A 27,710-nucleotide genomic window follows, 5' to 3' on the forward strand; every position below is an offset into this window, starting at 1 on the left:
GGCACGGGGGCAAGCGCGGACACGGCGCTCGGCGGGTCACGGCGCAACAGGGACGGGGCCCGGAGCCCGAGCGGGGGCTGCGCGGGGATGGGGAAAAGCAGCTCCTGAAACCTCCTCCCTGCTTGTGCTGATGCCGTTGGAAGGCAAATACCTGTGTTAAAGGCAGTTTTCCCTCTTGTTGTTCTGTCTACCCAACACGGACTTTCTTAGGTGAAGGGGCGGTAGAGGTTTCGTGACGTGCTTTTGGAGCAGTTTTAATTAGCCCTCCTGCCCCTTTTGGCTTATGTTTTGTTGCAGTGCGAGGGTGACACTATCTGGAGAGCTTCTTCGATGCCTTTGGCACTTCTGTATACTGCCCAAATGCACCACTGATTTATTTTTTTGTTTGTTTTATTCTTTTAAAATATATGTGTACGTTTCATACCTTTTGGTTGCCTCTTTATGGGTTTCTTTTGTTCAGTGGGTGTGTCTGAGGCTTTTCCATCCTATGGCTGCTGTACACAAAGTAATTTGATAAAACGGAAAAGAAGAATTTGTGTTAAGGGATGGCTAAAGTAGCCTGGTTAAAAATATACCACATCAAACATTTCTGTATGTAGCCAGTTGCTTTTATATTTGTTAGAATTTACAGGATTTTTGGGTGGTAAAATGTTTAAGCTAAATCTTGTACGTATAGGTTTTCCTCTCCTGTCAGCTTTGTACGTGTCTTTGAGAGATATTACTCAGGTGTCAGGGCTTTTTTGTCAGTTACTGAACAATAGCCAGGCTTCTACAAGTTTTACCTAACACACCCTTCCTCCAGTGAGAAGATCTGATCTATCAAATCTTCTTGAACTGTAGGATGGTGAGGCGATCTAGACTGGAGTAATTTCAGTATGGTTTTCCTCATATACGTGCTATTTAAAGTGACTGCGCTCCTAGCTCAATTTAAATGTCCACGAGTGTGTGTCTCAAGCTAGGGATATAACTTGCAGAATTTTACTTGAAGCTGAGTGAACTTTCAGTAGTGCACTGTTGAAATGATTCCAATTAACTGTAGTAGTTTTCCTCCAACATGTTGCAGTTGCCACTGCCTAGCATCTCAGATATTTGTACGTGAAGGTGCTTTAATCCAGTTTTGGGGCAGTGAATAGGGGTGAGAGGTTGTGTCCCAGCTGACTGACAGCCCTTTCAGTGAGGTAGCCTTCCTTGTCTGTGGTTTCTACACTCTTTTATGTTCCGCATTTGTAGCTTTATCTTAAGTATATATATATACACACACATACTTAATGTACTATTGCAATACCAAAGTAGTTTCTATAACATAAGCAAAACAAAACATTGTTTTTTTCTGACCAGGTTAATGCTCAAAATAGATTAAATTCAGTTTGGTTAGTACTGAGGAATTTGTTTTCTGTTATTGAAGAAATGTACTTAATTTCATGAGTGCTAGCATCCAAAATGACAACAATATTTAACATACAGGCACTATGAAGAAGCAAGAAGGAACAAAATTATTCCAGAAGGAATGGTTAACATTTATGTAGGAAAGATTGTCAAAATAACTTCAGTAATAAAAAAGATGTACTGCAGACTTAAAAAATATATTTATTCGTTTTATTAAGGGATGTGTTTGCAGAGTGGTACAGAAAAAATCATGTGCCTTAGGGCATGGAAAAACATGCATTATTAACTCTATTTTAAAAGACTCTTTAACTTCTCTGTTGCCAGATGGGATGAGAAAATATAAGTGTCCTGCACTGCAAATGGCCTTGTGTTCCCTGTTTATTGCTTGCTGATCTGGACTCAGCTTTGGTGGATGAAGAACGTTGACAACTCTAAGGTTTGTACTAGGAAGTTGATTTTATGCTTGGATTCCATAATGTAAAAGGACTGTGTGAAACTTGGAAGCTCTTTGTATTTGAGAACCATAAAGCATGTGACTGCATTTTGTTGCAGTCATATTTTAATTAAAAATTATGGGATTCAGTGTTGGTTTGCAGGTCTTTTTATCAATAAGGATTACTTTTCAGCCTGGGTAATTGTTTTCTGTGGGCTAAGTCTTGTATGGTCTTTATTAGGATACATCTTTCATCTGTCTTTTAAAGGTAACTTAGGAAATTAAGTAATTAAATGAATTTGACAAGGTTATTGCTTAATACCTTACAAAAATCTTAAGCTCTATTTGTAAGTACAGTATTTGACTTTATTAATTAGATCAGAAATCAGTTCCTTCTATCAAAGCTAGCATGCATTGTTAAATATAGTATTAGGGTAACTTAGTAAAGCAGAAATTTATTTATTTTTACAATGCAACTTTATTTAAGTCAAGTCTTGGTCTATACCTGAAACAATGTAGTGCTTCTGAACAGCTTAGAGCTTGGACTGAAGGATGAACTTGAGTATGGGCTTTAATGTGTGTTATTTGAAGTTTTTTATTCTCAGTTATTTTTTACTTACAGATGTTTGACAGAATCAAACCATCTGATGAAACTTCTGCTTCTTCACAAGGTGAGAAGTTTAAAGTAGATGTTTTTGTTGCAATTATTATTTTTTTATGTAATAGTTAACAGTGGAAGTGTTAGTTCACCTTGAAGTTTCAATTGCGTACTTCGATTTTCCAAATTTCATTATGGAACTTACATTGAATAAATTATTTCTGAATCATTCACAGAGGTTCCATGTATATGTATTTTTCTGGTCCTACAATAAGCTGTGTAAGACATACTGCATTTTGTCTTGGTGGTCATGAATGTAGCAGTATAAATGTAGACTCCCTAGTCTTGATCCCAGAGAAATCAGTAGAAAAATTCCACTTACCTCAGCCATGAAGGAGTAAAGTTTATTTTATGAAGCTCTTAGAGGAACTTGGATGAAAAAAAGGATTTCACTATACATGCTTTCTTGAACTTACTGAGCTTTTAGTCTTCCTTTAAAGTATTAGTTTTGATAAATGCAATGTAAGACAAGTAACTAATTGCAGGTAACTCTATTCCATTTCTGTGATACTCTGTTTTGGGGTTTTGTTTTGTTTTCTATAGGAATTGAAAGACATGGTATTGAAGGCTCTATGCAACAGGACAGCAGCAGCAGGTAAGTTAGTTGATTTAAATGGCATCTAGTTTAATTCTTTCACAAAGTAAACCAGGAACAATCTGTTTTTTAACGTTACGTGTAATGGAGGTCCTTCTTATTTTCTACCCACATACTATTAAAAACTGTGGGAATGTGCATTGTAGCGCCCAAAACTAATGTGTGGGTGTCAAGATTTCTTTGTCTTTGCTCTATTTTTTTTTTTCAAGTTTCAAAATTCTAAAAAAAACCCCAGAAGAATGAAAGTATGAACTCTGCCTTTTTCTGGAGAGACAGTTCTCTTCCAATTTCAGCCAACTCAAGTTAACATTTGTGTTAGCTGTGCCTTCAACCTGTTATCCTTTATTCTGCATTTCAGAAAATTTTTCTTTAGTGACATGTGCTTGGGAATACCTTTCAGTATGTAGTCCTACTTGACATTACAATTCTGAAATACAAGCATTCATCTTGCAAGTTTGTTCCAGCTCTATAGTACAATAGTATTTAGCATTTCCACATTGAGTACATGAATTAAACAATGCAACATCTCTCATTTTTTTCCTTGGTAATATTGCCTGTTTCTTTCAGTTTACACACAAGAGGGCAAGAACATCCTCAGCCTAGACTATCTACTGTGCAAAACAGACAAGGATACTGCAACTGTTGCCACGTACACTACAGTAATCTGGAACAGGTGAGAAGGCTTCTACATAATTCAGCAACAAAAAGCAAGGCGTACCAAAAGGCTTTATCAGCTTATAAAATATCAGTCTCACTGAATAACCAATACTGAATGAAAAACAATAAATTTATTAATTGTACAGTCTATGCACTGAGAAGAAGATACCCTTCTTATCCATTCCTGTGAAAAAGATGAGGGTGGAGTGGCATGGCTACTGCAGTCTGCTTTTCTGAGGTGGCACACCCCTGTGCATTGCATCAAATAGGTTTATTTCTGTGGCTCTAATAGTGAGGTCTGTAGATATTGTAAAGTATTAGGGTTAATACTTTATTAGGATTAGGTATCAAGGCTGAAGACATTTAATCAACTGCTTCCTTTTCTGTTCTCTAATACAGCCTCTGGTCTTTTAGACTTTAGAAAGTAGAAGCCTATTTAATTTTCTATGCTTATGAAAATTCTCCTTAATTCGAGTGAATTACGGGATGTTTACTCGTATTAAGTTGAATAATATTTTAATAGTAATATATAGATGCATTTAGGGTATTTATACTAGTTACAAGAGATTTGTGAGCAGCTGTCAGAGCTGCTAATTTAGGTTCCAGCTTAGAAAGCTGCTTCAGCACATTTTAGTATTATTTGAGATTCCCTAAACATGCTTTAAAATTTCATTGAATCAAGACCTTAAAGTAGAAAAGCCTGAAAAATTTTATTTAAATCTTTTTGTAGCACCAGTGTGATGTTTAACCTGATAACTTATTTTTTTTAACCAGGCCAGTGTGTTAACAGCAGTATTAAATTAGTCATCTGTTTTATCTTTCACCAGCATGTTTTCAGCTCCCAGCATAGGCATTTTACCACTTACTGTAGGAATCGTATGGGTACCAGTAGCCTGATGGAGCGTTTCCTGCAAGATGTTTTACAGCATCATCCCCACAGATACCATGACAACAGGTAAAATACAGCTGGCTATTTTTTATTTTTTAAATGTGTTGGTAGAACACACGTGTTAAGAGTTCTTTCTTCTGTTTCTCCGCTGAGCAATACATTTTTCCCATTAGAGGTGAAACTTTCACATTAAAGGCAGTTTAGAAAGGAGTGTATTTATACAAACATGCTCTTAGAATATTGCTTTTCTGTTGCCTCTGCACTTTTAAGATTTGTTTCACTAGTTTAGAATTTGATATAACACTCTAGATAGCAATTAAATGGGATACCTGAAAAAAAGGAATATATAGATCATTAGGTATAATGGCAGACTGTACAATCTGATATGCATTTACAAATTATTATAATTTAGGCTCTATATATGTTGTTATAATTTTTATAATACTGGGCTTTACGTATAAATCTTATCAGCATGTTTTATGGTGTGTTTTGAAGGAGTTAATAATTTTGATTTGTTGTTCATATAGGATGTCAGATGAATATTTAGATGTTTATTTTTTCATTATCCTTGCAGTTCACAACATTCAGTTAATACTTATGTGGACTACATTAATTGGCCAATTCTTTAATGATCAGATTTTTTAAAGTGTTCTTTTTATTTATCATGTGCATGTTTAAGAGTGATAAGAAGGTGTGATAAGTTTTTCTCTGTAGATTAACAGAAACCAATCAAATCTCATTCCTCATTTGTTATGTTCTGCAAGACAGACAAAAGATACACATCACTACAAATAAAACAATCCAATTTAACCCTTAACATTTTTTTTTGCCATGGAGAAAATACAGGATTCACTTTAAGAAAACATTCAAATGAAAATAGCACTCTCTTGAGGTGTTTGAACAAAATCTGCTACCTAGGAAAAAACAAGCTACCTATGTTACTGTTAATAGTTGGAAAAAGGAATGGAATAAGAAAAACGATGTACAAAATCTAGATGAAGCTGGAGGGACAAGAGGGAAGAGTAATCCCAAATATAGCCAGAGTTGGAGAAAGAAAAGCAAAGAAGGAAAATGAAGTGTGAATAGATTTATGTTGCAATCCTGCTCTGAAAAATGACTGGAAAAAAAAGTCACATTCTTAACAGACATCTGAGGTGTAAGAATTGGATTATCTTCTTTCTTACATAAAAACACTTGGATTGATACACACTTTAACTTAGTTCTTAAATACCTGTTGTTACTGTTTAGCTGAATTCACACATGGAATCTTGAGTGTCATTTAAAAGGGTTATAGAAATATTTGTGGGACTTCATTTGTTTTTTAGAACCAGAATACCTATTAGTGATGTGGAAAAAGGAAAAAAATCATCAGAGCTTTGCCTTATACTCAGTTTTAAAGGATATTTGTGTTCTGCCCTTTCCTCCAGTAAAAAAAACGAAACAAACACAAACCAACAATTCAGTCCGTCCTTGAAACTCTTGGTGTGGAAATTTTTTACATAAAGAAATACTATTGAACATTTAAGAGAGTAAATCTTTTGGGAGTAATTTTTAGCAAAACTCAGAAGTTCCTAACTGTATAGAACTGTAGTTCTGTTCCCTATAAGCAAATTACTCTGAGGTAGAAGTTATTTTTGAAAATCGGAAATAGGCTGTTAAGTGAGCTAGAAGCCTAGAAATTTGCTGTAATTAATCCATACCAAAATCTTAGTCCTATATGCAGCCTTCCAGCAGTATCCAGTTGCCAAGTGTTGAATGCAATGGTGGAAGAACTCTAAAGTGATAAAATTAGAAGGTTATTTCTACAACCTTTGTCCCTTTAGGTCTAATTCTGACCTTTAAGATTTTGAAGTTTGAACAAAGGTGCTTTCAAAGCTTAGGTGGACAAGAATGCATGCAGCAGCAGGGCACAGCAGTTCACCTCACAGGCACTGTTTGATTGTCTGATGTATTTGCTACAATGCATTCATATAATAATGTAAACAATCCTATACTTATTTTAATTTTATATTATATGAGGTTTCTCCTTTTGCTTAGTCAGTCCAATAACCTTTATCTGTATGCTGATGAGTTCTATTCCCTTTTCTTGGATAACCAGAGTTCCAATGTATTCTAAAAGATGACAGACACCCCTTTGACTGAGAAAAATGTTGTGGTTTTGGAGTACACAAGGAATATTGCAGGTTGTGTAAAAAAAATTTATTTCTTTTCTTTTAAAATAATGCATCTTGAGCAGGGAGGGGTTATATCTTGCTGTTGGTAAATTTATGTGGCTGGTTAGGTTTATGTAAAGTGTGTTGTAAGTTTTATTCTTTGTTTATCAAAATTTGACTGAGCACCTCTATCGTGTTCCTTTATTTGAATTATTCAGAGGATCCTTTTAGCATTTCTTTGTCATCTGAAGATTTTAATATTTAACTCTTAAAAATTTTGAAAGGGGCAAGTAAGTAATAAAACTTACTCTGAACTGGAGGATATTCTGCTTCCGATCTTTTGTTGTGATGGTGAGTGATATATCAGGCTGTTTTATATTACCAACCAGTTCTTGGTGTTTGGGTTTTTTTCCTCCCCTAAAGATTATTTAGCTTTTTTGTAGACTCCCAGGGACCTTAATGAAAGCCTTTTGCATATCAAAATAGTAAACATTTTCTTCTGTATCTGCTGCTTTATCATTGCCTAATATATGGTCCAGAGACTAGTGAGATACAGCTTTATCTTCTGAGAAAGCTAGATGGTGGCTAGATCTTATAATCTTCCATCTATTGTATTGTAATGGTTGCTACTTGAGCTAACTTGCCAGGTACAGCTCTAAAAGGTTTTAGTTGGTATGAAACTTCATATTGCCACCTGTAATTTCACTATATTTTTAAATGTCAGCAATGTATTTATCACTTTCCAGTCTTTTGTAACTATAATTATTTATAATAGAAAAGTTTTGTTGTGGCATTTTTTTTCTTCAGACTTTGATCCTGTTATTGTATTCCACATGTATTACCAGGCATAAAACCAAGGACTGTGGCAGGTATCAATTAAACCTCTTTCACAGTTAGGAAGAAAACCATAATTGGCATCTCAGTTGTCTGTTTTTGCTTTGTTGTTTCCTTTGACCAAAACAACCATGTCTTCTGTAAGATTTCTGCTCTGGTATGCATGAGCAATGACAGGTACCACTTTAATTTCCTTACTTTCACTTAAATTTTGTATTATTACAGTATGTAAGGGTTTATGCATTTACACATACTTCACTCATACACACACATTTTCCCCCCACACTGTTTTTACAGATATGGGGACATGTGTGTCTTGTACGTGCTTTTGAATACTGTGTGAAATTATAACAAATTAGATGGGCATGGTGACCTTTACATTTTAACTACTGGAAGGTAAACAAAGGTTAGCTTTTGCTATCTGAATTTTCAGCATTTAATGTTTTGACTCAGGAAGAACCTGGACTCAACTTTACCTATGGAGCCATAGGTATGAGTATGTAATACCATCTTTTGGGGGGATATGTGTTAATAAAACTTGCACCACTATATCAAATCAAATATTGACAGTCAATATTTGATAGGTACCTCACTTTAGTGAATGAAGAATAATATGGACAGTACTTCAGTCCCTGCACTGTGAAATACCTTTTAGAACTTTGTCTTCTAATAACTTTGGTTCCCATGCTATTTTGCATTAAAAAGCTGTTTTGTTTATGACTGTTAGTGGCCCTGTAGTTCTCCTCACATTGACCTCAGTATATAGGATTATCAGCAGTCACATTACTTGGTACTCTGTGAAGTAGTCTGGGAGTTAGTGATTATTTTTGAGAGGCCATGATGAATGTATGATGTTTTAGAAGGACAGTGAAAAAACAAATGTAGCAATTGTCAGTTATCAGTAGGGAAAAAAAGAAGATCTGCTTCCAGACTTTGCTTAAATTACAGTCTTTCCTTGAGAACTGAATAACCAAGCTGTTCCGAACAATCTAGAAGACAATGAAGTAGTGAGTAATGGTTACTGGTGATTTAGTCAAGAAAAATTACATTAGGTCATCCTAATTTCCTTCTTTGACAGGATAACATACCTTGTGAATAGAGGAGAATCATCCATCTTGGTGTGCTGTCATGTCACATCTATCATGCCATCTCTCAAAAGCCCAGCTTTTGGCATGTTCTTGTATGAGGTTTATAAGCAAGCCCAGGAAAATGTGGCTGGAGAGTAAATGGTGATGAAATTAATATGTAGCTGGCTGGAATACCATTTTCTTAATTGTTAGTGGTTCAGAGAGAGACAAAACAAAATCTAATGGTGGATCATTAGTCCTATCCTGAAGTTTGAAATAGGTGCTCTCAAATATTATTGGCGGGAGGTGAGGTAAGGAGCTTTGTTTGTTATGGTGGTAATACTATGAAGTATGCTTTTCTGGACCAAATCTTAAATCTGTTGTTCAAATGTAAGTTTTTGATATAATTGTTTTTTGAAACAGTGGCCAAACCCGTAATTATTTTCAGGTATAAAACAATTCTTCCAAGGTGAGAGTTCTTGTTTTATCTGTCATCTTTTAGTAAAAGGCTGAGACATAGCTTTATTCACATAAGTTCTCTTGTGACTTTCTCAGTGTGATGTAGCTAGTTAGAAATACTTGCTACAACTTTGCTTGGTCTCAGCTGGCTTTATTAAAAACTAAAGCCTGAGTCCTTCAAGGACTTCTGCAGATGTTCACTATTAAGCATTGTTCATTCTGTTGGCTCCAGGTAGATTTTTAAACTTTCAGTAAATGTGGAAGCTGGATGTATATAAGCAAGGAATTACTGTAGAATAAGATATATTCACGATAGTTCTGTTAGAAGATGTGTACCAGACATCCATGTGTACTACATATCTACCATAAGAGATATATGGCTGTCTGCTGTGTATTAAAATAAGCATCTATTTGGGTCTCACAAGGCCAGGTTATAACTTGCAAATGAAGTGTAATATTCTGTGCTCAGTTGTATTTAATTTTTTTTTTAAATTGTTGTAATTGAATTTTCCCAGCTGTTACATTTTGAAGCCTCATGGATTCCTGGGTTGTGTAAGAGAAATAGTCCCTGTCTGTCTGTTCTACTAATTCTGCAAGACATAAACATTTGTATTTGAGGTAGTCCTTAAGACAAAACTGCCAGTTACAGAATATATACAAATCTGCTGTTATCACAGTGAAATTGAACAATCATAGCTTGGCTTCTTATAGAAGTGAGTCAGAAGCTGTTGTATGTCTGTGAGAAACAGTAAGCATGGAATTCCTTGGCAACGTGTAGAGTTTGTACCAGGCAGGCACATTTTGTAGGGAAAGGGGCATTTATACTCAATAGTATTTTTACACTGTGCCATATTATAATTTCTGTTCCTCTACAAAAGCTCAATATTAATTAATGATAGTTTTACCAGTGAAATAACCTCTTTATAAGCTCACAACTTCAAATAAAGGAAATACATTTATTTCTTTCATGTTTTCTGTATTTATAAAATTATTGCAATTATTGTGTTTGGCTGTTGTTAATGGCTGGTTGCATGAACAGGGTAACCAACTAATGCCTGAATTGTTATCTTTAGCTCTGTAGAACGTTCCCCCCTCCACCCTTTTTGAAATGGAGTATCTCTGCTAAAGTAGCAGAGCTGGTGTCTTGAATTTGTCCATTAGGTGTGATGCACTCTAGGTAATTACTCTTTTTTTTTTAAAATCACTATTGCTTGACAAATCTTAAGCATATTTACAGTATTTATATGAAGTGGGGTTTTTTTCTTTCCTCTTTAGGCCAACCTATGATGACATGCCACTCCCCATCACTCCAGAGGCTGATAGAATTGCTTGCCTGTCCCCAGAAGAGATGGAGAAAAAGAGGACCAGAGGCAGACAGGAAATTTCCAGCAAAGACCGGGAGTCTTTTGGTGAAATAAGCTCTTCTGCTCCATGCGTGTCTCATGAGGGCACAAAGAAAACGTCTGTAGCACAAGCATGTATTAAAAAACTAGAAAGGCAGCAGGAACGTGTTACAAGACCATCACAGCAGTTTGTGGGCATTTGTAGCAACAAGAAATGGGATACCATGAAAGATACTCAAACTGCAAATCATAGCTATGGAGGCCAGTTTACAGCTGTAAACTCTGTACCCCAGCATTCTTCTGTAAATCCTTTAATCCGTAGTTCTTCTGTTAATCCTAAAACAGGAAAAAATGTTAGGAATTTGGCAGCATCAAATCTGATTCCGCATAGTGGATGTGATAAAACAGGAATGAAGGTATGCAGGAGTGATGTGTTATTGAACCCATGCTTGATTCCTCCAGCACTAATTCACCCAAAACACCCTTCAGTTTCTCATCAGAATCTTATATGCAGCCACAGCAATTCTTTATGTATTACCTCAGGTCAATCTCTCTCGAAACGAGATGGTTTGCAAACTCAGGATGAAACTTTGGTGTCTGATTTCCATCTCAGGGATACTGGGAGTATCAGGAGCTCCCTACATCTTGGGATTTCCCCACAACTAGCAAGATGCAAAAACATGAAGGCAAACAGAGATTATGAAAGTACAGTGGATGAAACTATTGAAGATGTTATTTTGAAATACTGCCATGGAAATACATCTAAAAAAAATTATTTCAAAGAAGAGAATAATCCCTGTTTAACTTTTTCATCACTTCTGGACCATACTCATTTAGAGGGTTCTGAAATGAGTTTTGACTGTGATGCACCTATTCAGTCAGGAGTGGACTTACCCAAGGCAGCTATAAAAGATATAGAATTCCTAAAAGAGGTCCAAATAGGCTTGCAAGATAAAGACTATGAAATGCAACTCTCTTCTGTTTTAAAAAATAAGTCAATAGACAAAACAGAAGCAGTGAAACAGGGTGTTGTAGTTCATACTGAAGAACCAGTTCTTCCAGCTCTGCCTCATGTGCCTCCTTCTTTTGTGGGAAAGACTTGGTCTCAAATAATGTATGAAGATGATATAAAAATTGAAGAACTTGTACGTGATTTCAGGGAAGGTCGTTTTCGCTGCTACTTCGACAGTGAATCCTCAGCCAACTGTACAGGGAAGAGAATGAAGAAAAAAAAGAAGGATGAAAAACATAAAAATATTCTTGGGGCTACTAAAACAGAAGGTGTATCAGTTAAAGCGTTGCCAGAATTTAAAGATGCTTTAAGTGGTGACTCTGATTTTGATAACCCATCTTTAGCCTCAGATACACTATGCAACCCACAAGTTCTTAAAATGCCTCGGAAAAGGACATGGCGCCTGGCTTCAAGATGCCAGGTGGTTAAAGTCAGCCATGGCACCCAAACAAGTTTATTGAACTACCCTGTAGCAAAAAGAAAAATGTCTAGAAGGGAATCTGATCCAGCTGATCAGAAAGCAAGCATTGTGTGGCCAGAGAATGAAAAAACTCCAAACATGAAAACTAGACTATGTGCCCTTAAACTTCCTGAGTCCTATAGCAAGATTATGAGTCCTGTACAGCCCAAGACAGTGGTGTATGTACTTTCATGCCCAGAGGTAAAACAGTGTAAAGGCAAACCTATAGATACTCCCAAAATGAGAAAAAAGCGGAACTCCACAGAAAGCAAGGACTCTGTAAGGTACAAATACAAACAGTGCACTTTTAAGTATTATGACCCACTGACAAATAGAATTCTGAAAATGCCACCGAAGAGTACAGTTGGAGAAAAAGCCAAAAAGCCCTCCCATGTTCGACAGCTTTTCAGAAGTCTCAGCTTCGATGCAAACATGAGGAAATTAAATTACACACAGAGAGAAAGCACACCGTCAAAGTCACTTGATTGCTCAGACCTCTATAGTTCATCTTCAGCATCTTTTCTGCCAGATCCAGGTAAAGGGAATGATGCAGCCTCCAGTCAAAAGGCATATGGGTCTTCTGTTTGCACAGAAAGAACAGATTGTCTGGTATCTGGTCACTCTGAGAACTCTGTTAAACATGTAATCATTTCACCTTTGAACTCTCACCAGTCTGCGGTAGAAGCAGATGTTAGATTAACTCCATTTAACAGCAGAGTTACCAAAACTCCTCTGACTTCCATCAAGAGTGAGAAGCTAGAGAGGGAGAGTCCAAAGGCAATATGGAAGAGAAAAGAAGGCACTAATAAGGAACCAGGTTTTTCCAGAAAGGCTGCAGGACCTATGTCTGTCAGATGTGCTGTTGGGAGGAGAGGAAACAGAGTAACCACAGGCAAGCAACCTTCCAGAACTAAAAAACAACAAAAAGAGGGGATGAGAAGGCAACTTCGTTCTCATTCCCAGAAATCATCTGCATTCTCCATCTGTAGGTGCCAGACAAGGAAAACTACAGTGGGAAAGCACCTTAAGAAAGAAAAGCCTGATGCGAAAAAATTAAAGGTGAGGAGGAAACCAAAACGGACCTTTCTGAACTCAACAGTTGTCACAGGGATTCCTGAAAAGAGGCAGAAAGTCATGTCCAAATCTTTCCCAAAGAAGCCAGAGGGAGCTTCTTCCGAAATCAGGAAGTGGGAAATAAGTACAGATCAAAGTCACCCTGGCACTGTGAACCAACCCTCTAGAAGCACTTCTACTGTACCATTACTACAAAAAATGTCTTGTTCTACTAGGTGAGAGCTAGCTACCAAAAGAACTTTTTCTTTTTTTTTATAGCCAGCACCTGGAAAAAATTGAGGAAAAGGAAAGGGAACAAAAGGAAGTCATAGATGAAACAGTTGAAGTGCTAGATCTGCCGAAAGTGCAAAACAAGTCTGATGTGAAACGTACAACTGTAAACTCAGCTCTTGTTCCTGGAATATGGGAATGTAATGTGTTGCACTGTTGTACTGTGTAAAGCTGCAGAAGTTGTGCAGTTGAGTTGAAAAGCACTTAGAAAGCCATACTTCCTGGAACTATGTACAAAGCAGTTATTTTGAAGAAAAAGTCACTGGGTTCTCATCAAGCAATAATGGCCCATGCTGGTAAGGAGATGTGTCTCTAGGGCACTGTTCAACTAGTGGTGGCTACAGTGAAATCTCAAATTCCAGAAGAAATACAGGTTAAGGATTTGGGTTGTGTGTTTGTTTTTAAAATAGCTGATTGATTAAGTTTGTAGGTATATTTCACATTCCTTGGGGGGGTGTGGAAAAGTTTTAATGCAAACAAATAGCAGTGAGTTTGAGTTTCTGTGCTTTTTCATTTTAATTGGGTGCACTGCTGGTTAAATTTTTGTATGCTGTAGTTGGAACTTTCTTTTTAAACTTTAAACTAAATTTTAATAAACCTTAAGCAGCATCCAACTAAATGTATTAGAGTTCAAATATCTGCTTGAGCAGATATTTGAATATTTGTTTAAAATATTTTGTTGAATTTCAATTATATTCAATAGTGATTCATGTTTTGCCACTGATGCTTTAACTACTATGATTTGATGGCAAAAAAGACTAGTGTTTTGATTAAAGTTTCGTTTTTTAATAGTTATTATGATGACAGCTTATTTATTGTATTTAGGAGATCTAAACCCCAGTCTTGCAGATATTTCTATCGTTTAAAATCCAATATAAATTGTTAATTTGTATTAAGTTAAGCATATAATAATATAATCAGAGTTAGGGCTCTGATTTGTAAATCTGCAGTTTGGTGTATTATATAATCAATTTAAAGGCTTTTGCAAATTCAATAGTTGTACAATACATCTTTCAGAACACAAGAAAAACATAAAAAAGACCAGACCCTGCTCTCTCTACAATTGAACATAACATCTGTGCATTTTCCCCTGAGAAAACAAAATTATTCTTGAGTAATTTTCTGAAGTCTCAAGGGTCACTGGTTGGATTAAGATAAAGGTGGACTTTGAAATGCTTTATTTTAATATACTGTATCTGAAGGAAATAGAAGAGCTGTCATCATAAGCTACTCGTTGAAAAATATTTTGGGGATTTTTTTCAGTATATGTGCCAGGATAAATAAAAGATATGCATGCACTTAAGTGAGCTGGTAACTAGGTTCCTTTACAGGTTAAGTATGGTCTGACAGATTATTGATTAAAAAAAACATGTTTTAGAAAGAAAAGTTTATTTCTATGGATAAATTGTCCTGTTGTTGCCAGTGGACACAGAATCTTATGACTGTATTGCAAGTCACTGGAAAATGAAGGGTTATGAGTTCTTGTAGCCCTCTTAACTAATTGTGCCTGTATAATTTAATATTTTATCTAATATAAACCAGGTTTTTTTAAAGCAAAGTTTTAAAGGAATGGTTTTTATAGAAAGGCTAATTTTTAGATAGAGCAAAAGAAAATTTTTAGATAAAGACTGTTTTAAAGCAAAGCTTTAAAGTAACTATAGATAACTCCCATTCTAACATATTTTTATGATACAAGAATGTTTTTCTATCTAATTTTTTCCATCTTATTTTTCACAATGTTGTACACGAGAAGAGCATTGTTTTGTGTGTGAATAAGGTTTAAGGTCACTAGTGCATATTGTTTACAGCCAAAAATACTGTTCTCCATACTGATTCATTGCATGCTTGTGTTTCTCCAGCACTTTTCCTTCAAACCTTGAGTAATAAAAATACCTTGAAGACTATAGAATGACTAATGTTTTTAGACTTAAATGTATTTTTTAAATTATTTTTTTATTAATTTATTTTTTATATAATAGACTCCTTTGTCAGGGTGGGTTTTTTAAAAGGAAAAGATATATTGTATTTAAATAAAAGTGTAGCTATATATTTTCAGTAAAAAAACCCACAACAACAAACACAAAAAACCCAAACAAAACAAAGCAAAAATACAAAGCAAACAAAAACCAAAACCAACACCAAAAAAACCCAACAACACAAACACAACAGAAAAACTAAACAAAACCCACCAAACCCACAACAGAACAGCAAGAATGAAATGTAACTTATTTTTTTATTTTTAATTGGAGTCAGACCCTAATGTCTGAAAACATTTTTGTGCTTGGTAGTGTCAAAGTAAGATCTATTGGAAGCTTTGATGTTATTCTCTGCTTCACTTCTGACTGCTTGGAAGCCTCTTGTGTGCATGCTCAATGACTGCTAGGAAAAGAGGGGACACAGATATGAGAAGTAAATATAGAAGCTGCTTTGGAAAAGGGAATTGATTAAGAGATGTGCAAAACAAGAGAGGCAGAAACACTCAAAAATCATGTGCGTGATGGAGAAAAGAGGTTTCTGGGGTCTTGATGAATTAGTCATACACCTTCCAATCAGATAAATGATACAGATTCTGCCGCTGTTATTGAATAGCACATTGTTGCCATTCTTTTCACCAGCAGCATGGCTGAAGCTTGGAAACAGGATTGTGAAGTCTACACCAATGGAAAACTTGAAACCCAAAATACTTTCTTACTGAAATTGATGGGAGGGTTGAGGGAGTGTTTTTGTTTCTTTTTTCATGTTAGTGAACAAAGATGTTTGTCAGTGTGCTTGCATCTCTTACTCTAAGAAAAGATAACTGAATTAAAAATGAATGAAGTAATGCTTTTTAAATCTAATTGGTTTGAGTTAGATGCAGGATATTTTATAATAGTTGAGAAAAATGTTATCGGTTCTTCCATGCAGATGTAATTTTGACCTTTTGCAAGTTCATACTTTGTTTTTTATACATTCAATAATTTAAAAAATGTTTCTCCCCTACAAAGTACTCATTCAGCCTTTTAAAACAATCTCATTCTAAGCAGCTTGATTTTTATTATTTACTTGTATTGTGAACCTTGAGTGTGACCCACACTCATACTGTGCCAAGTGCTAGCCAAATAGAATAGCAAGTCCCCAAAACTTTAAATGGCTGAGGCACCCAGCAGTTCTTCAGTTCCTTTTATGATAGGATTTTTTGCTTTCTAATTCTTTCTCACAAGTTTGCATCCAATGTTCTTGTAATTGTAGTATGAAAGTGCTCCTGTCTGGGACTCAGATAAAATGAAGTATTTAGTTGCATTTATTATGAGACTATGACTTAATCTGAAGTTGTGTTTAACTTTCATGCTAAATTTATGCCCAAATGAGAATGTGGTTTTGTTGTTTTCATGTTCTTGTACTTTGTGGTAATGTACTTTGTGGTACTCTTGAGTGATGCCATAACTTTTCACCTGCTTCTCTGTATCTTCTATCTGTGTTCATTTGGACACAATGTGACTTTGTAAGAGTACAGTGTTACTACAAGTTTGTCCAGTGCAGTTGCTGGATGCTCTATCTTCAGCTCATTTAATTTCAGATCTGTTATTTCTGTGTTTTTCCTCCATCATGCATTTGGATTTTTTTTTTAATGTTGTGAAGAGCTAAAATACAGGATAGGATCTTTTGTTTGCAAGTAGATCAGTGACAGGTAACAGAAGTGGATGGTGTCCTGATTTGAAGTGCAGAGGACAAGCTGGTGTATGTGCTTGGGAGCCTGCTGGCTTCATGAAGGAGTTCAAAACAGGAGTGACTCTTGATTTCTTTAGCTGTCTTCCCTTCTATTTTTTCCTAGGATAACTCTGCCCTGAGAATGGAGTAATCTGGATTCATACTTTGAAATAAAAGTGTTTCAACTGTTGTTCTTTTGGGGACAAATAAGAAAAGTAAAATGTATCTCACTTGCTAATGCAATTAAAATCCCAGAATTTTTGTCTTTAATAGTTTATATGCTATGAATTAGAGCATTCCTGATCATCTTCTTCAAAAAGCTCTGTAGTACCTGATCTGGGCATGCCTGGAAGTGAAGGTTTTGTTCCTTGCTTGCTTATGTTTTGCAGTTATTAATTTATTAATTTTTCAGCAGAAAAAAATCTTGTTTTAATAAAATACTGAATTTATGTTTTTGTAGTTTCTTTATTCCTGAAGTGGAATTTAACTTGAAACTATGTGCTACAATATGTTGTGGGAAAACCACCACAGAATAACCTACTACTTTGAAGAAGGCCAGGCATAATTTAAGCAGCTGTTGATAGCTGTATATCTTGACCTAAGTTAAGTCTTCTGTTCACTTCAGGGAAGTCAAGATTCCTCCCATCCTTTGGCAACTGAAGCAATGACATCCTTGGATGTCATTGAAAAAGCACTGGATGTATTTGAGATGTCTAATTGCATGTTGGCAGCAGGAAATCAAGAAGCACTAAGCCCATGGCAAGCTAGATTCCTGTAGAATTTACAGACAGTTTTTTCAAAATGTGCAGTTAATACATGAGGGCAGGAACTACAAGTATCATAATGCTGAGTAGCTTTCTACTTTATACAGAATGGATTGGCTTCTCTGAAAGGAAATAAATCCTGATTATGATCTTACAATGCATGCAAAACTCTTCAAAGCTGTGTGCAAAGGTACTCCTGAAAGTTTTTTTTTCTGGTACATAGAATACTGGGGTACCTTGAACAATATAATACCCTGTGTAGAATACCTTGGTTCCTTAAATTTAGTAATTTGCTGGTTTTAATAGTGTCTGTTTCACCGAGCATGATCTTTCACAGGAACAATGCACACAGATGTGTCAGTTTGAATCAATAAATGGCTGAAAGGCATAGACATCATGTTTCCTGAAGCTGCAATCCATCAATAAAATTTCAGGACACGCTTTACAGTTTTCAACCTATACTTGAAGATGGCTAAGTATTGTCTAGTTGGCTGAATGTAATTACTACTGTCTAATAATAGTTCATTGAAGACACAACATATTGTTCAACCATCTAAATACTTAGTTACAAACATGATACTGTAACCAAATTTTATGTCTGCCTGTTGCATCTTGGGATGTACTTGTGTCCAGTACAATGGAGCTCCAGGTCAAACTGGAATATTTTAGATTTGTTATTAATTTAATAACATTGTTTTAGTTGACTTTGGATTAATTTGATGTATTAGTGTCTTGATGCACAAAATTTCTGTGTTTCTGTGGTCCTGGAAGTAATGATTTTCTTGACATGGAGAAGTGTTGTTTTTAATGAAATACATCAACACAAATCATTGTTGCAGCATACATGGTTTAACAGTGTCAGTGATTCTAAAGCCAGGCTTTTTCTTTGTCAGTGTTTCTCCCTTAAGGAAAACTGAAAAACAGAAAACAGTTCTTCCCAAATATTAGCATTCATAAACAGGGTTTTCAAATCTCTCACATCCTCAAATAAAAATACACTTCACTGTACTAAGCTGATCAGCTTTTCGTATTTGCTGTGTCATATTGCTTTAATGTTGGCACTGGTGCAACTGAAAATGTTGGTTATAGCTTATTTAGTCATTCTTAATATTGTACAAGGCAGTTGCAGAATGAAAATATATCCTTGCTAGCTCAGGCAGAGAGCTTAGACACTGTCTGCAGGCCTGGAGGTTGTGCTGTAAGAATTAACAGTGAAGGGGGTAGCCATAGTTCTCAGCATATCTGTTGCATCCCTTGTGAATGCAGTGTGTGTGCATGACTTGCTTTTGATTGCAGTAAAGATTTAAGATTAAGAGGGAGGAAGAAGTGAGGAGAAGACCTGAAGTATAGCTTGGAACTAGATCAATGTATATTCAGCTTTTCTTACCTTTGTTTTCTTATCTAGTGTTTATCTTTGTTTTGTCTGAAACTCTGCAAAAGGTGTCAAAATCCATTTACTTCCTGTGGTGGAAGATTCCAGAATTCTGTCTTTTGTTGTGTTACTTGTATTTACTTAACACATGGATAATATTTCTCTTTACTGCTCCTCATTTTGATTCTTTTAGGTACTGCTAACAGGGGAAGTATTATTACAACAAATAATAGGTATATGTTTGTTTTTGAAGGCTATAGAGAAAAGTTTTAAGGCAGTATGTGGCTACCAGCAGGTATCTCCAAACACTGAAAGGAACTCTGTTAAAATTGTGATCTAAGGGTGACTAATCAATCAGTTGCCCAAATGATGACAGAAGCACTTGTGCTTTTTGTTTTAATGGCGTTAGAATCAATCTGCATGCAATTTAAAATAAATGTACTGACTGTTTGGTAACATATTTTATGGATTTTCAAATACGTCTAACACTTCAGTTTTCCAGTCTGTCTTAGCTAGTTGTCATTTCCTGAGTTACTGCCAACACACTAGTTTTGAATGGATCTGGGGTCAGGATAATGTTGGAGTCAAAATCAGCATATCTTCACCTACCACAATTAGTTAATGTTCACACAGTGCTTCCTGTGGATGTAAAGAACTTGCAAGTGTTCAATATTATCAAGAGTTACCTTCAGTATTCCTATTTTAGATGTTAGTGTTCAGTGTTTTTTGTGAAATGAATGGTAGGCACAACATTTTTTTCTTTTTAGAGCTTAAAAGACAACACACTAATGGAGCTGTATTATTCTTTTTTTTTTTTCTAACTTTATAGAAACTGTCCACTTTCACCCTCACACTCCCCCATTTTAAAATTAAGAATTCATCTGCAACGCAGAGTTCTCCATCTTTATTTTTCTCCGAGTAGGGTGTGATGAATGTCATTTGGCTGTATTGTGAACGTACTTTTATGTAATTATGTAGCTATTGCCTGTCCCTTCATAGATATCTCTGTCTTTGAATAGAAACTGTAAAGGGCAGCCAGACTTCCACACCTGTCTGTCTTCAGTCCTTGGGTCTTTTTTTTATTGCCTACCTCATCCTTTTCAAGCTCCCTGGTGCAGCCAGAAGCTCCCTGGTGCAGCCAGTGTGTCAACTCCTCTATTTTCCTTTATTTCGCTTAACTCTAGGGTGTATTGGAAAGCAAATTTTTTTTAATTCACAGAGAGGCGAAAGTCCATTTTCAACCAGTTTTTCCTGTAAGAGAGTCACATCTTCGTGTGTGTTTGGGGAAACAATTAAAATCTGACAGTTATATTTTGGCGACTTTTGTGTTCCCACTGTCTCCTCTAAGCTCACAGAACTTCAGTAAAGGCTGAGGTTGGCAGGCACCTCTGGAGATGATCTGGTCCAGCCCCTGCTCAGAGCAGCCACAGCTGGAGCAGGCCACATGCCATGGGGTTTTGAGTACCTCCAAGCACACACACTTCACAGTCTTTGTGTGTCTCCAGGTGTGCTGGCACAGTCTGCAGTGGCTGTGGGGGAAGCTGGCACTGAACCCCTTGCCCATAAAGGAGAAGGTGGTTGTGACAAAAAGCTGTGCCAATGAGCACCTGTGCAGGCTTTGGTTTTGCTGTGGTTTACCTGGCTCCTGTGGCAAAATGAGTCCTCTAAACCAACTTCCTAAGGCCTAACACTTCTTCCTTTTTATCCTACAGGAGCTAAGGTTTGGTTTGGTTTTGTTTTTTTCAACGGAGGATTTTTCCTTAGTTCTTTTTTAAAATATTTTAAATTATACGGGTTTCCTGACTATAAATCTAAGACTTCACAGTTGTTTGCTACTTGAGAGTGAAGAGCGCTATCATTTATATCACAGTCTCAGGTTTGTACTTACAAGGAAGAAAGATTTTGTTTGTGAAATATGATGTCTGACGGTATTTACATGCTAAGTGTGGATGCTTCTGTAGGGGAAGTTTGTGGTGGGTTTTTTTTTTATTTTAATATTTAAACTGAATGCACTTGACTTAAGTGATGGTCATGTAGCATTTCAGAAATCTGTGGGAGGATACCTGCTCTTTTTCAGCCTTAATGCACATAGAATTTTCCTCTTGTAATTGCAAAACACATCTGCTACACTGAAAATACCTTTGTGGTATTCAGTGTGTGGTATCAAGTTTTTATCCATTCATATTTGTGGATGCACTGGACTTATTTGTCAGCTAGTGTTTCATTGAAAGATGGGTCTGAGACAAATTATTATGTTGAAGTAACTGAGATTTTTGAAAGTTTGGATGTGGATCATAATTCTGCAGTTTGAATACATTAATTTAATAAATAAAAAAAACCCTCCAGAATTGCTATATCTTGCTCCACTCAATGGATGACAATAGGGCATCAGTCCAGTAAGTCAGAGCCCAAATCATCTAAGAGAAAACTAGCAAGTTTCTCTTGGTTCAAGGGGATCTACTTCTGAGCTTCAGCTGAAATCTTTAAGGATTTGTGCTGTTTCAGAGCCAGAATGCTGCAGGTATAACAGAACATTAATCCTCAAGGTTGACCTGAAAGCAGCTGTTGTCAGTACAAAAACCTCCAGTGACAGACATGAGCCTGGATCAGTCCCCAACCAGAATGTACCATTCTGAGAGGTATCATGCTCTGAGTATTTTTGCCATTTGTTTGATATACACATATGTGTCATTATCATACAGTTATCAATAGCAAAAAAGCTTTACAACCATGGGAAACAATTTTTACATGAGTCTACATGCCTTGCACCAAAACACCCAAGAAGGCCAGTTGCATTAGAGTTTTTACCTGCTGCTTCTGATTGAGAATATGTTTAGCTTGATGTTCTTCAATGGCTTACATGTCAGTTAACATAAAATCAAAGACTGTTTCCTATCATCCTGCCTAGACCTAAAATGCTAATTCTTCCTGTGTTCTTAACTAGTATTTTGATAGCAAGTATTACAACACAGACAACTGCACAGATAGGCTGCCAGTGTGCATTCTTCTCCCAGCTGCACAGCTGCCTCAGGCAAGCTAACTATAGCTTTGTTTTTGTGAGTGGTATGTCAAAGCCATCTATTTATAAACCAAATTAGAAAATGCCTTGGAACTGTAATTTTTCTTTCAGGCTTCACTTTCAGCTGTCCAGAAGCTCAGTATTCCATATTCATACATTTGGTTATAAAATTGGACTTGCCTGAAGAATAAAAATAATATATTAACCAAACCAAAACAGAAAGAACCCTGTTAAATTATTAAATTTTTTAAATATAGGTATCAGTCAGAAAACATTTAAAAATATTTTTATACCTTTAATTGCAAGATGTTGTATGAAGGCTGTGGGGATGCACTAACCAAATAGAAAAAAAAAAAGCATATTTATTTATATTTTATTTTTATTTTTATCCTTAAAAATATTTCTCAATAATAGACTGGTATTATTCTTGTTTTAAGGGTTAGAAAAGTGAAGTAAGATGATTAAGCAAAATACTTTAAACATGTTACTAGTTTTGATCTTCTTTGGTTTCAAATCAAGATGCATGGTTACTTAGAGATTTAAATGGCCTGGATGCTCGTCCCAGTCTTGGCTAGATATTTATGAGGTAGGTTTGGTAACCTGAAATTAACATCAATAAAAATGCCATTCAATATAAATGGAGATTCTTAATAATGTGAGGATAAGCAGCCTTCCAGAACCCACAAGAGAAACACAAACACTCCATTTTTTTCCAGTTTTAGGATCAATATTCAAATTCATATTCAAAAAATTCAATACTGCAGGGGCCTGACTTTTACTCTGGCTTTGTTGAGGCCTGGGTGAAGTGGTGGAGTTTAGATTTTGATTATATGGGCCAAACTGCATTAACCTCCAGTGAAGTGATATTTTAGTCTGTAACTAGCCAGCTTTTTCTCAGTGGAGCCATTCTCTAAACATGAGAGTCACCAGCACGAGGAATTAATAGCCAACAGCTACCCACAGTTGGTGATGTCAGGAATCTATGCAAATGATTTGGGAACTGTTTTCTCTGTTCAATAATAGTCCTCTCTTGCAGATTAATCTTCTAAACTAGGCACTTTCTTTAAATATAAACTGTTCTATGCCACTTTTAGAACACTCAGATTGCTTTGTTAAATTATTAACCAGTTTTTATCATCAGTAGGAGAGTTTTTATAGAAATGAGAACAGGATCTTCTTACTGGTTATTTTTAAAATGTGCCAACATGAAGGCCTGTACCTGTGACAAGGCTCATGGAACATAACAGAGCTGTTGTATGGATTTTGAAGGAATTACAAAAATTGGAGATAGAAAAATTTTTTTTAGGTGTAAAGCTCCATCCAGGTTTGGTCCTTACAGTGTATTTTATGTTTTGCTTCTGAAATTAGTGAATGCTGAGGGTGCTCAGCAGCTTTTGGTAAGCATTTATTCCAGATCCAGCCAGTAGGTTTATGAATACTGAAGTGAGAGGAAAGCTGGTATTTAAGGCTTAATTTATTGGTAAGCATTTTCTGCCTGGACATAAGACATGGGTTGGCAGTATGCCATCTTCTCCCTCTTCTCCTGCTTCTTCTATTTTTTTTTACATCAGGAGCTGCATGGAGCAAGGTAATAGGGCTTGCTGTCAGGCTAATTTGGATCCCATCAGCAATTTGTGCTGGGTGAAGGTGGGGTTTGGCAGAGTAAATGAGATTACAGCTGCTTCCATTAAAACAGAATTTTCAGGGGAGGCAGCAAAGAATCTCTGTCTCCTCCTGACACAGCCATCTGAGACCTGAGAAAAATGTGGTATGAGAGTCATTGGATGAGTATTTGGCACTTCTTGTTTCATTATTTGCAGGTCCACTGAAGTGACAGCATAGCATTGCTGCAAAGGAGCCAGGAAGAGGCCAGGAAAAACACTGCTTGCCTGACACATGAAAATCCCTCAGTGAAGCCTGACACCCCACCATGAAAGCAACCCAGAGAGCTCCTGTGCTTCAGAGCTGTTCAAAGAGGGGAGACATCCCTATGCTGATCCGAAGTCCTTGTCCACAGGTGCCTCAATTCCAACAGCAACATGACAGGAAGCCAAGGGATGATAAAGACATAATGATATGGTGCTCACACGGGCACCTGCAGAGACCTGGCTGCCCTCACCAAGGAAAATAATCTCAAAGGGAAGATTATTATTTGGCTGAAACCTGTACTTTTTAGAAGTTAAAGTTGTTACCACCTAGTATTTGTCATCTTAATACTCCAGTATACCAGCTGCTAAAGCTTCTGTGTTTACCCTTTTGCTTTCCAGTAGAAGGTCCCATTTTTGCTCATGGTGATACTGATGGACAAGCTCTCAGAGTCCATCACTCCTCGCCTGTGTTGCTGCTGCTGGGGGCCTGAAAGATCCAGTGTCAGAACCATGGTGAGAGCAGCTGAGTGGCAAATGGGGCAGCCCAAGCTGTGGGAAATACGCTATCTGCACAGAGAGCATTCTCCTGCCATGTGAGCACATTATTTCCTCCATCACCTAGTTACATGAATAAAAAATCTTCCCTCTTCATAACTACAGCAACAGAGAATTTTATTAATGCTTGGCACTGTAAAGAAAAGGTTACTGTGTCTTAATTTTACTAGGTTGCTTTAAAACCTGTAAGATCTTTATGAAAGTTAGTAGATAGCTTCTGATCGGCTGACAGTCCTATGTGCACATTTTTAGAAATGAGTCTCTAAGGATGACTCAGGCTTGGCAGCCCAACAAAAGATGTTCCCTCTCTAAAACAGTTACATCTGAGAATGTAAGACTGTTTCTTCCTTGCTCTTTTTGGAGGGGGTGGGGGAGATTGCTAGGATGATAATGAATGTTTTAAAATTGAGCTCTGCAGTTCAGCTGTATGACAGCTCATATAAGCCAAATAAGCTCATATAAGCCAAATAACATTTTATACCCTGACTGAATAAGCACATTAGTGCTTCCAGTACAGATTCTAGTCTTGGCTCCACAACTCATTGCCTTTACCCATATGTGTGGAACCAAAAAGTGTTCCAGGCACCAGCATTTAAATGTCACTTTAAACTTATTAATGTACTTATCTAAATCTAGGCTGAGGGGTTTTACCATATGGCCCCAACTGTAAGGCCTGCTCTGGCAATTACTAAATACAAAGCATCTTTCCCTGTAGCCCAGCAGCAAAGAGGAGTACTCTGTGAGCTCTGTCCAGCAATTTGCCTCTCTAAAAGGAACCCTTAAAAAAGCAATGAAGGCAGATTTAGTGTTGCTGTAATGCTGAAAATAGAACCACAGAGAATTCAAGGTAATGTAACTAGTCTGAAAGCCTTGATTGGTATCCATCATTGGAAACCAGGGAGAGACTTCAAGCATGGTAGCTCCTGCATGGTAACCAATACTTTCTGGCATGGGTCTGGGTACTGTGGTGCAGAGTAGAGTGGGAAGGTCAAGTTTAAAACAATTAGGATCAATAAAATAGGGTGATTCTTTAGCTATCATAAAACAGGCTGGCATTTTGAACTGCACTGTTGAGTAGCCAACCTTTCTGAAGCAGAAATAGAATTGCATTAGTTTCTTGTGGTATAAGAATGCAAAATAATGCAAAAGAGATTACATAACTCTGATTGCATTGCTTCCATTCTAAGCATGATTATTTTTTTAAGTGATGCTCATCCGTGTCCATTCAGCTATTGTTATTTCTCCTGTGAAGACTGTAGGTGGTATAATATTGTATAGCTTAAACAGTCACCAAATCAATGGATGGTTGTGGCTGTTTAGAAGCAGTTTTCTCTTCTACAATAAAAGTCAATTTAACTATAGGCAGAATGAGGAAAAAGAGACATTTTGCACTCAGCAGGATTCTTTTGGTAAACGGAAGTTTCATTGATTATGCAACAGTTTGGAGAGCAACGTAAATTTTGGGATGGGGCTAAAATAATATATATACTAAAAAAAAGGCAGGAAAAAACTGTCCAGTTGAAAGGGCCTTGAAATGCCTTTGGCCCGCAGAGGACAGATTGTCCTTTGGATGGTGCAGTTAATCTGCATTTTACCTTTGGGCATGTTCCCCTGCTGTTTAATGCTTCAACCCACCAGGGTCTACCAGATGAAGCGTATTTGTTTATTTATTTAATAAATGCTTTTGCACTCCAAATGCTACATGCAGTACCAGCACATGATAACAATAATTAACAAGAATCCAAGTTCTGTGATTTAACTCTTAATTGGCAGCTCTGTTGTCCAAGTTCTTTGTATGCATTTGTTATGGGAGGAGGATTTGGTCTGAAACCAAATTTAGCTGGAAATCAGATTTCTTTTAATTTTGGTTCTTGCTCAGGTACTGGATGCTTGCAATGCTTTGATTATCAGCCAACTGGTCCCTTTCAGCTACAAGTACGAACAGCTAATTTTCTGGAGTTGCTCACTGAAGCAAATATTTTCTGCTATAAGTTAATGCATTCCTATGGTTTTCTTAATATTTATGTGAAATTCTGTAACTGTGATAGTGTAGTTGGCACAACAGCCTTAATTGGAGGTGTGAACTACTTTTGGTGATGTCTTACTTCAAGAAGTAGCTGGCACATGTCTGCATACAGACAACTTTACCATGCCACTCCAACTTGTTTGCAGCAAGAAATTGTTCTGGCATCATCCTGCATTGGAAGCTTTGGTCTCTCACGGCAACAGTATTGAGAAAGGGAGTTACCTCCTTTATTTATGAGACTTCTGGTACCCATTTGTAAAAAGCAGGACAAAGAGGATGAGAAAGTGGAAGATAGTTAAGGTTGGAACATTTCTTTGCCTAAGATACAGATGGAACTTAAGAGAGAAAAGCAAATTAATTAAGTCCCCATAAGGAGCTGTTTCATAAGTAATAATGGAAAGCTATTTTTGAAGTATTGGTTTTGAATAATAAACATGTTGGGGGAGTGGGGGCAGTATAGGAAAACTAGCACTTTTTCAACCATGAAAAATAATGATGCTTTAATTTCCAAGGTCTTAAAAAAATGCTACATTTCCATAGCAGCAACAAATAATAATGTGTGTTTAAATTTATGGTTAACTAGTGGGATAATCACAAGGAACACATGCACATAGAGAAATAATAAGATCTTCAAAGGGTGACTAAGTGTGAGCTCATGTGCATGAGAGGAAGAATGGAAGCAGCAGGGTAAGGGCATATGCAATTTCACATCCCCCAAGTGGGGGTTCTGACAATCCACATGGTCAGGCTGAGTGCAGCTCCTGTGGGTGTGAGAGGGGAGTATCCACTGCCATGGTTGTGAGGACTTCAGACTATTTTGTGCTCTAGAGATTTGTGGCTGAGATATTGGTTCAGAAATTTAGTAAGAAGACTGAAGGGTGCATAATACTTCAGGAAAGACTGTTTGGGTCTTATTTGCTTTTGTAGCAAACTGACGCAGCAGAAGTAATCCCCTGAAGCATCTGCTGCATTATGACACTGGCAGTTTGAGTTTAGTAAACTAGTAAAATAGTATTGGGCTGTGATTCTTTCTGTGCTTTGGGAGACTGAAAATTTGCTGGAGCTTCCTTAGGAAGTAAGAATCTGCTTAAGGAATTAACAGCAGAAATTATGCAAAGCATTCAGCAGG

At 36.7% G+C, this 27,710-nt stretch overlaps 1 protein-coding gene across 1 annotated transcript in view; it reads left to right on the forward strand.

The window, feature by feature from the left end:
- The window catches only part of ADAM23 (ADAM metallopeptidase domain 23), a 95,287-nt gene that overhangs the window by 175 nt on the left and 67,402 nt on the right, over positions 1-27,710 (forward strand). Inside the window, exons 2-6 of the mRNA XM_010007375.1 lie at positions 2,442-2,490; positions 3,021-3,072; positions 10,407-11,680; positions 11,831-13,133; positions 13,279-13,430. Coding sequence (XP_010005677.1) covers positions 2,442-2,490; positions 3,021-3,072; positions 10,407-11,680; positions 11,831-13,133; positions 13,279-13,430 — 2,830 coding nt within the window. The remainder of the gene's footprint in view (positions 1-2,441; positions 2,491-3,020; positions 3,073-10,406; positions 11,681-11,830; positions 13,134-13,278; positions 13,431-27,710) is intronic.

This window comes from Chaetura pelagica, unplaced genomic scaffold (assembly GCF_000747805.2).
Source record: "Chaetura pelagica isolate M959 unplaced genomic scaffold, ChaPel_1.0 scaffold21, whole genome shotgun sequence".
NCBI classification, from domain to species: Eukaryota; Metazoa; Chordata; class Aves; order Apodiformes; family Apodidae; genus Chaetura; species Chaetura pelagica.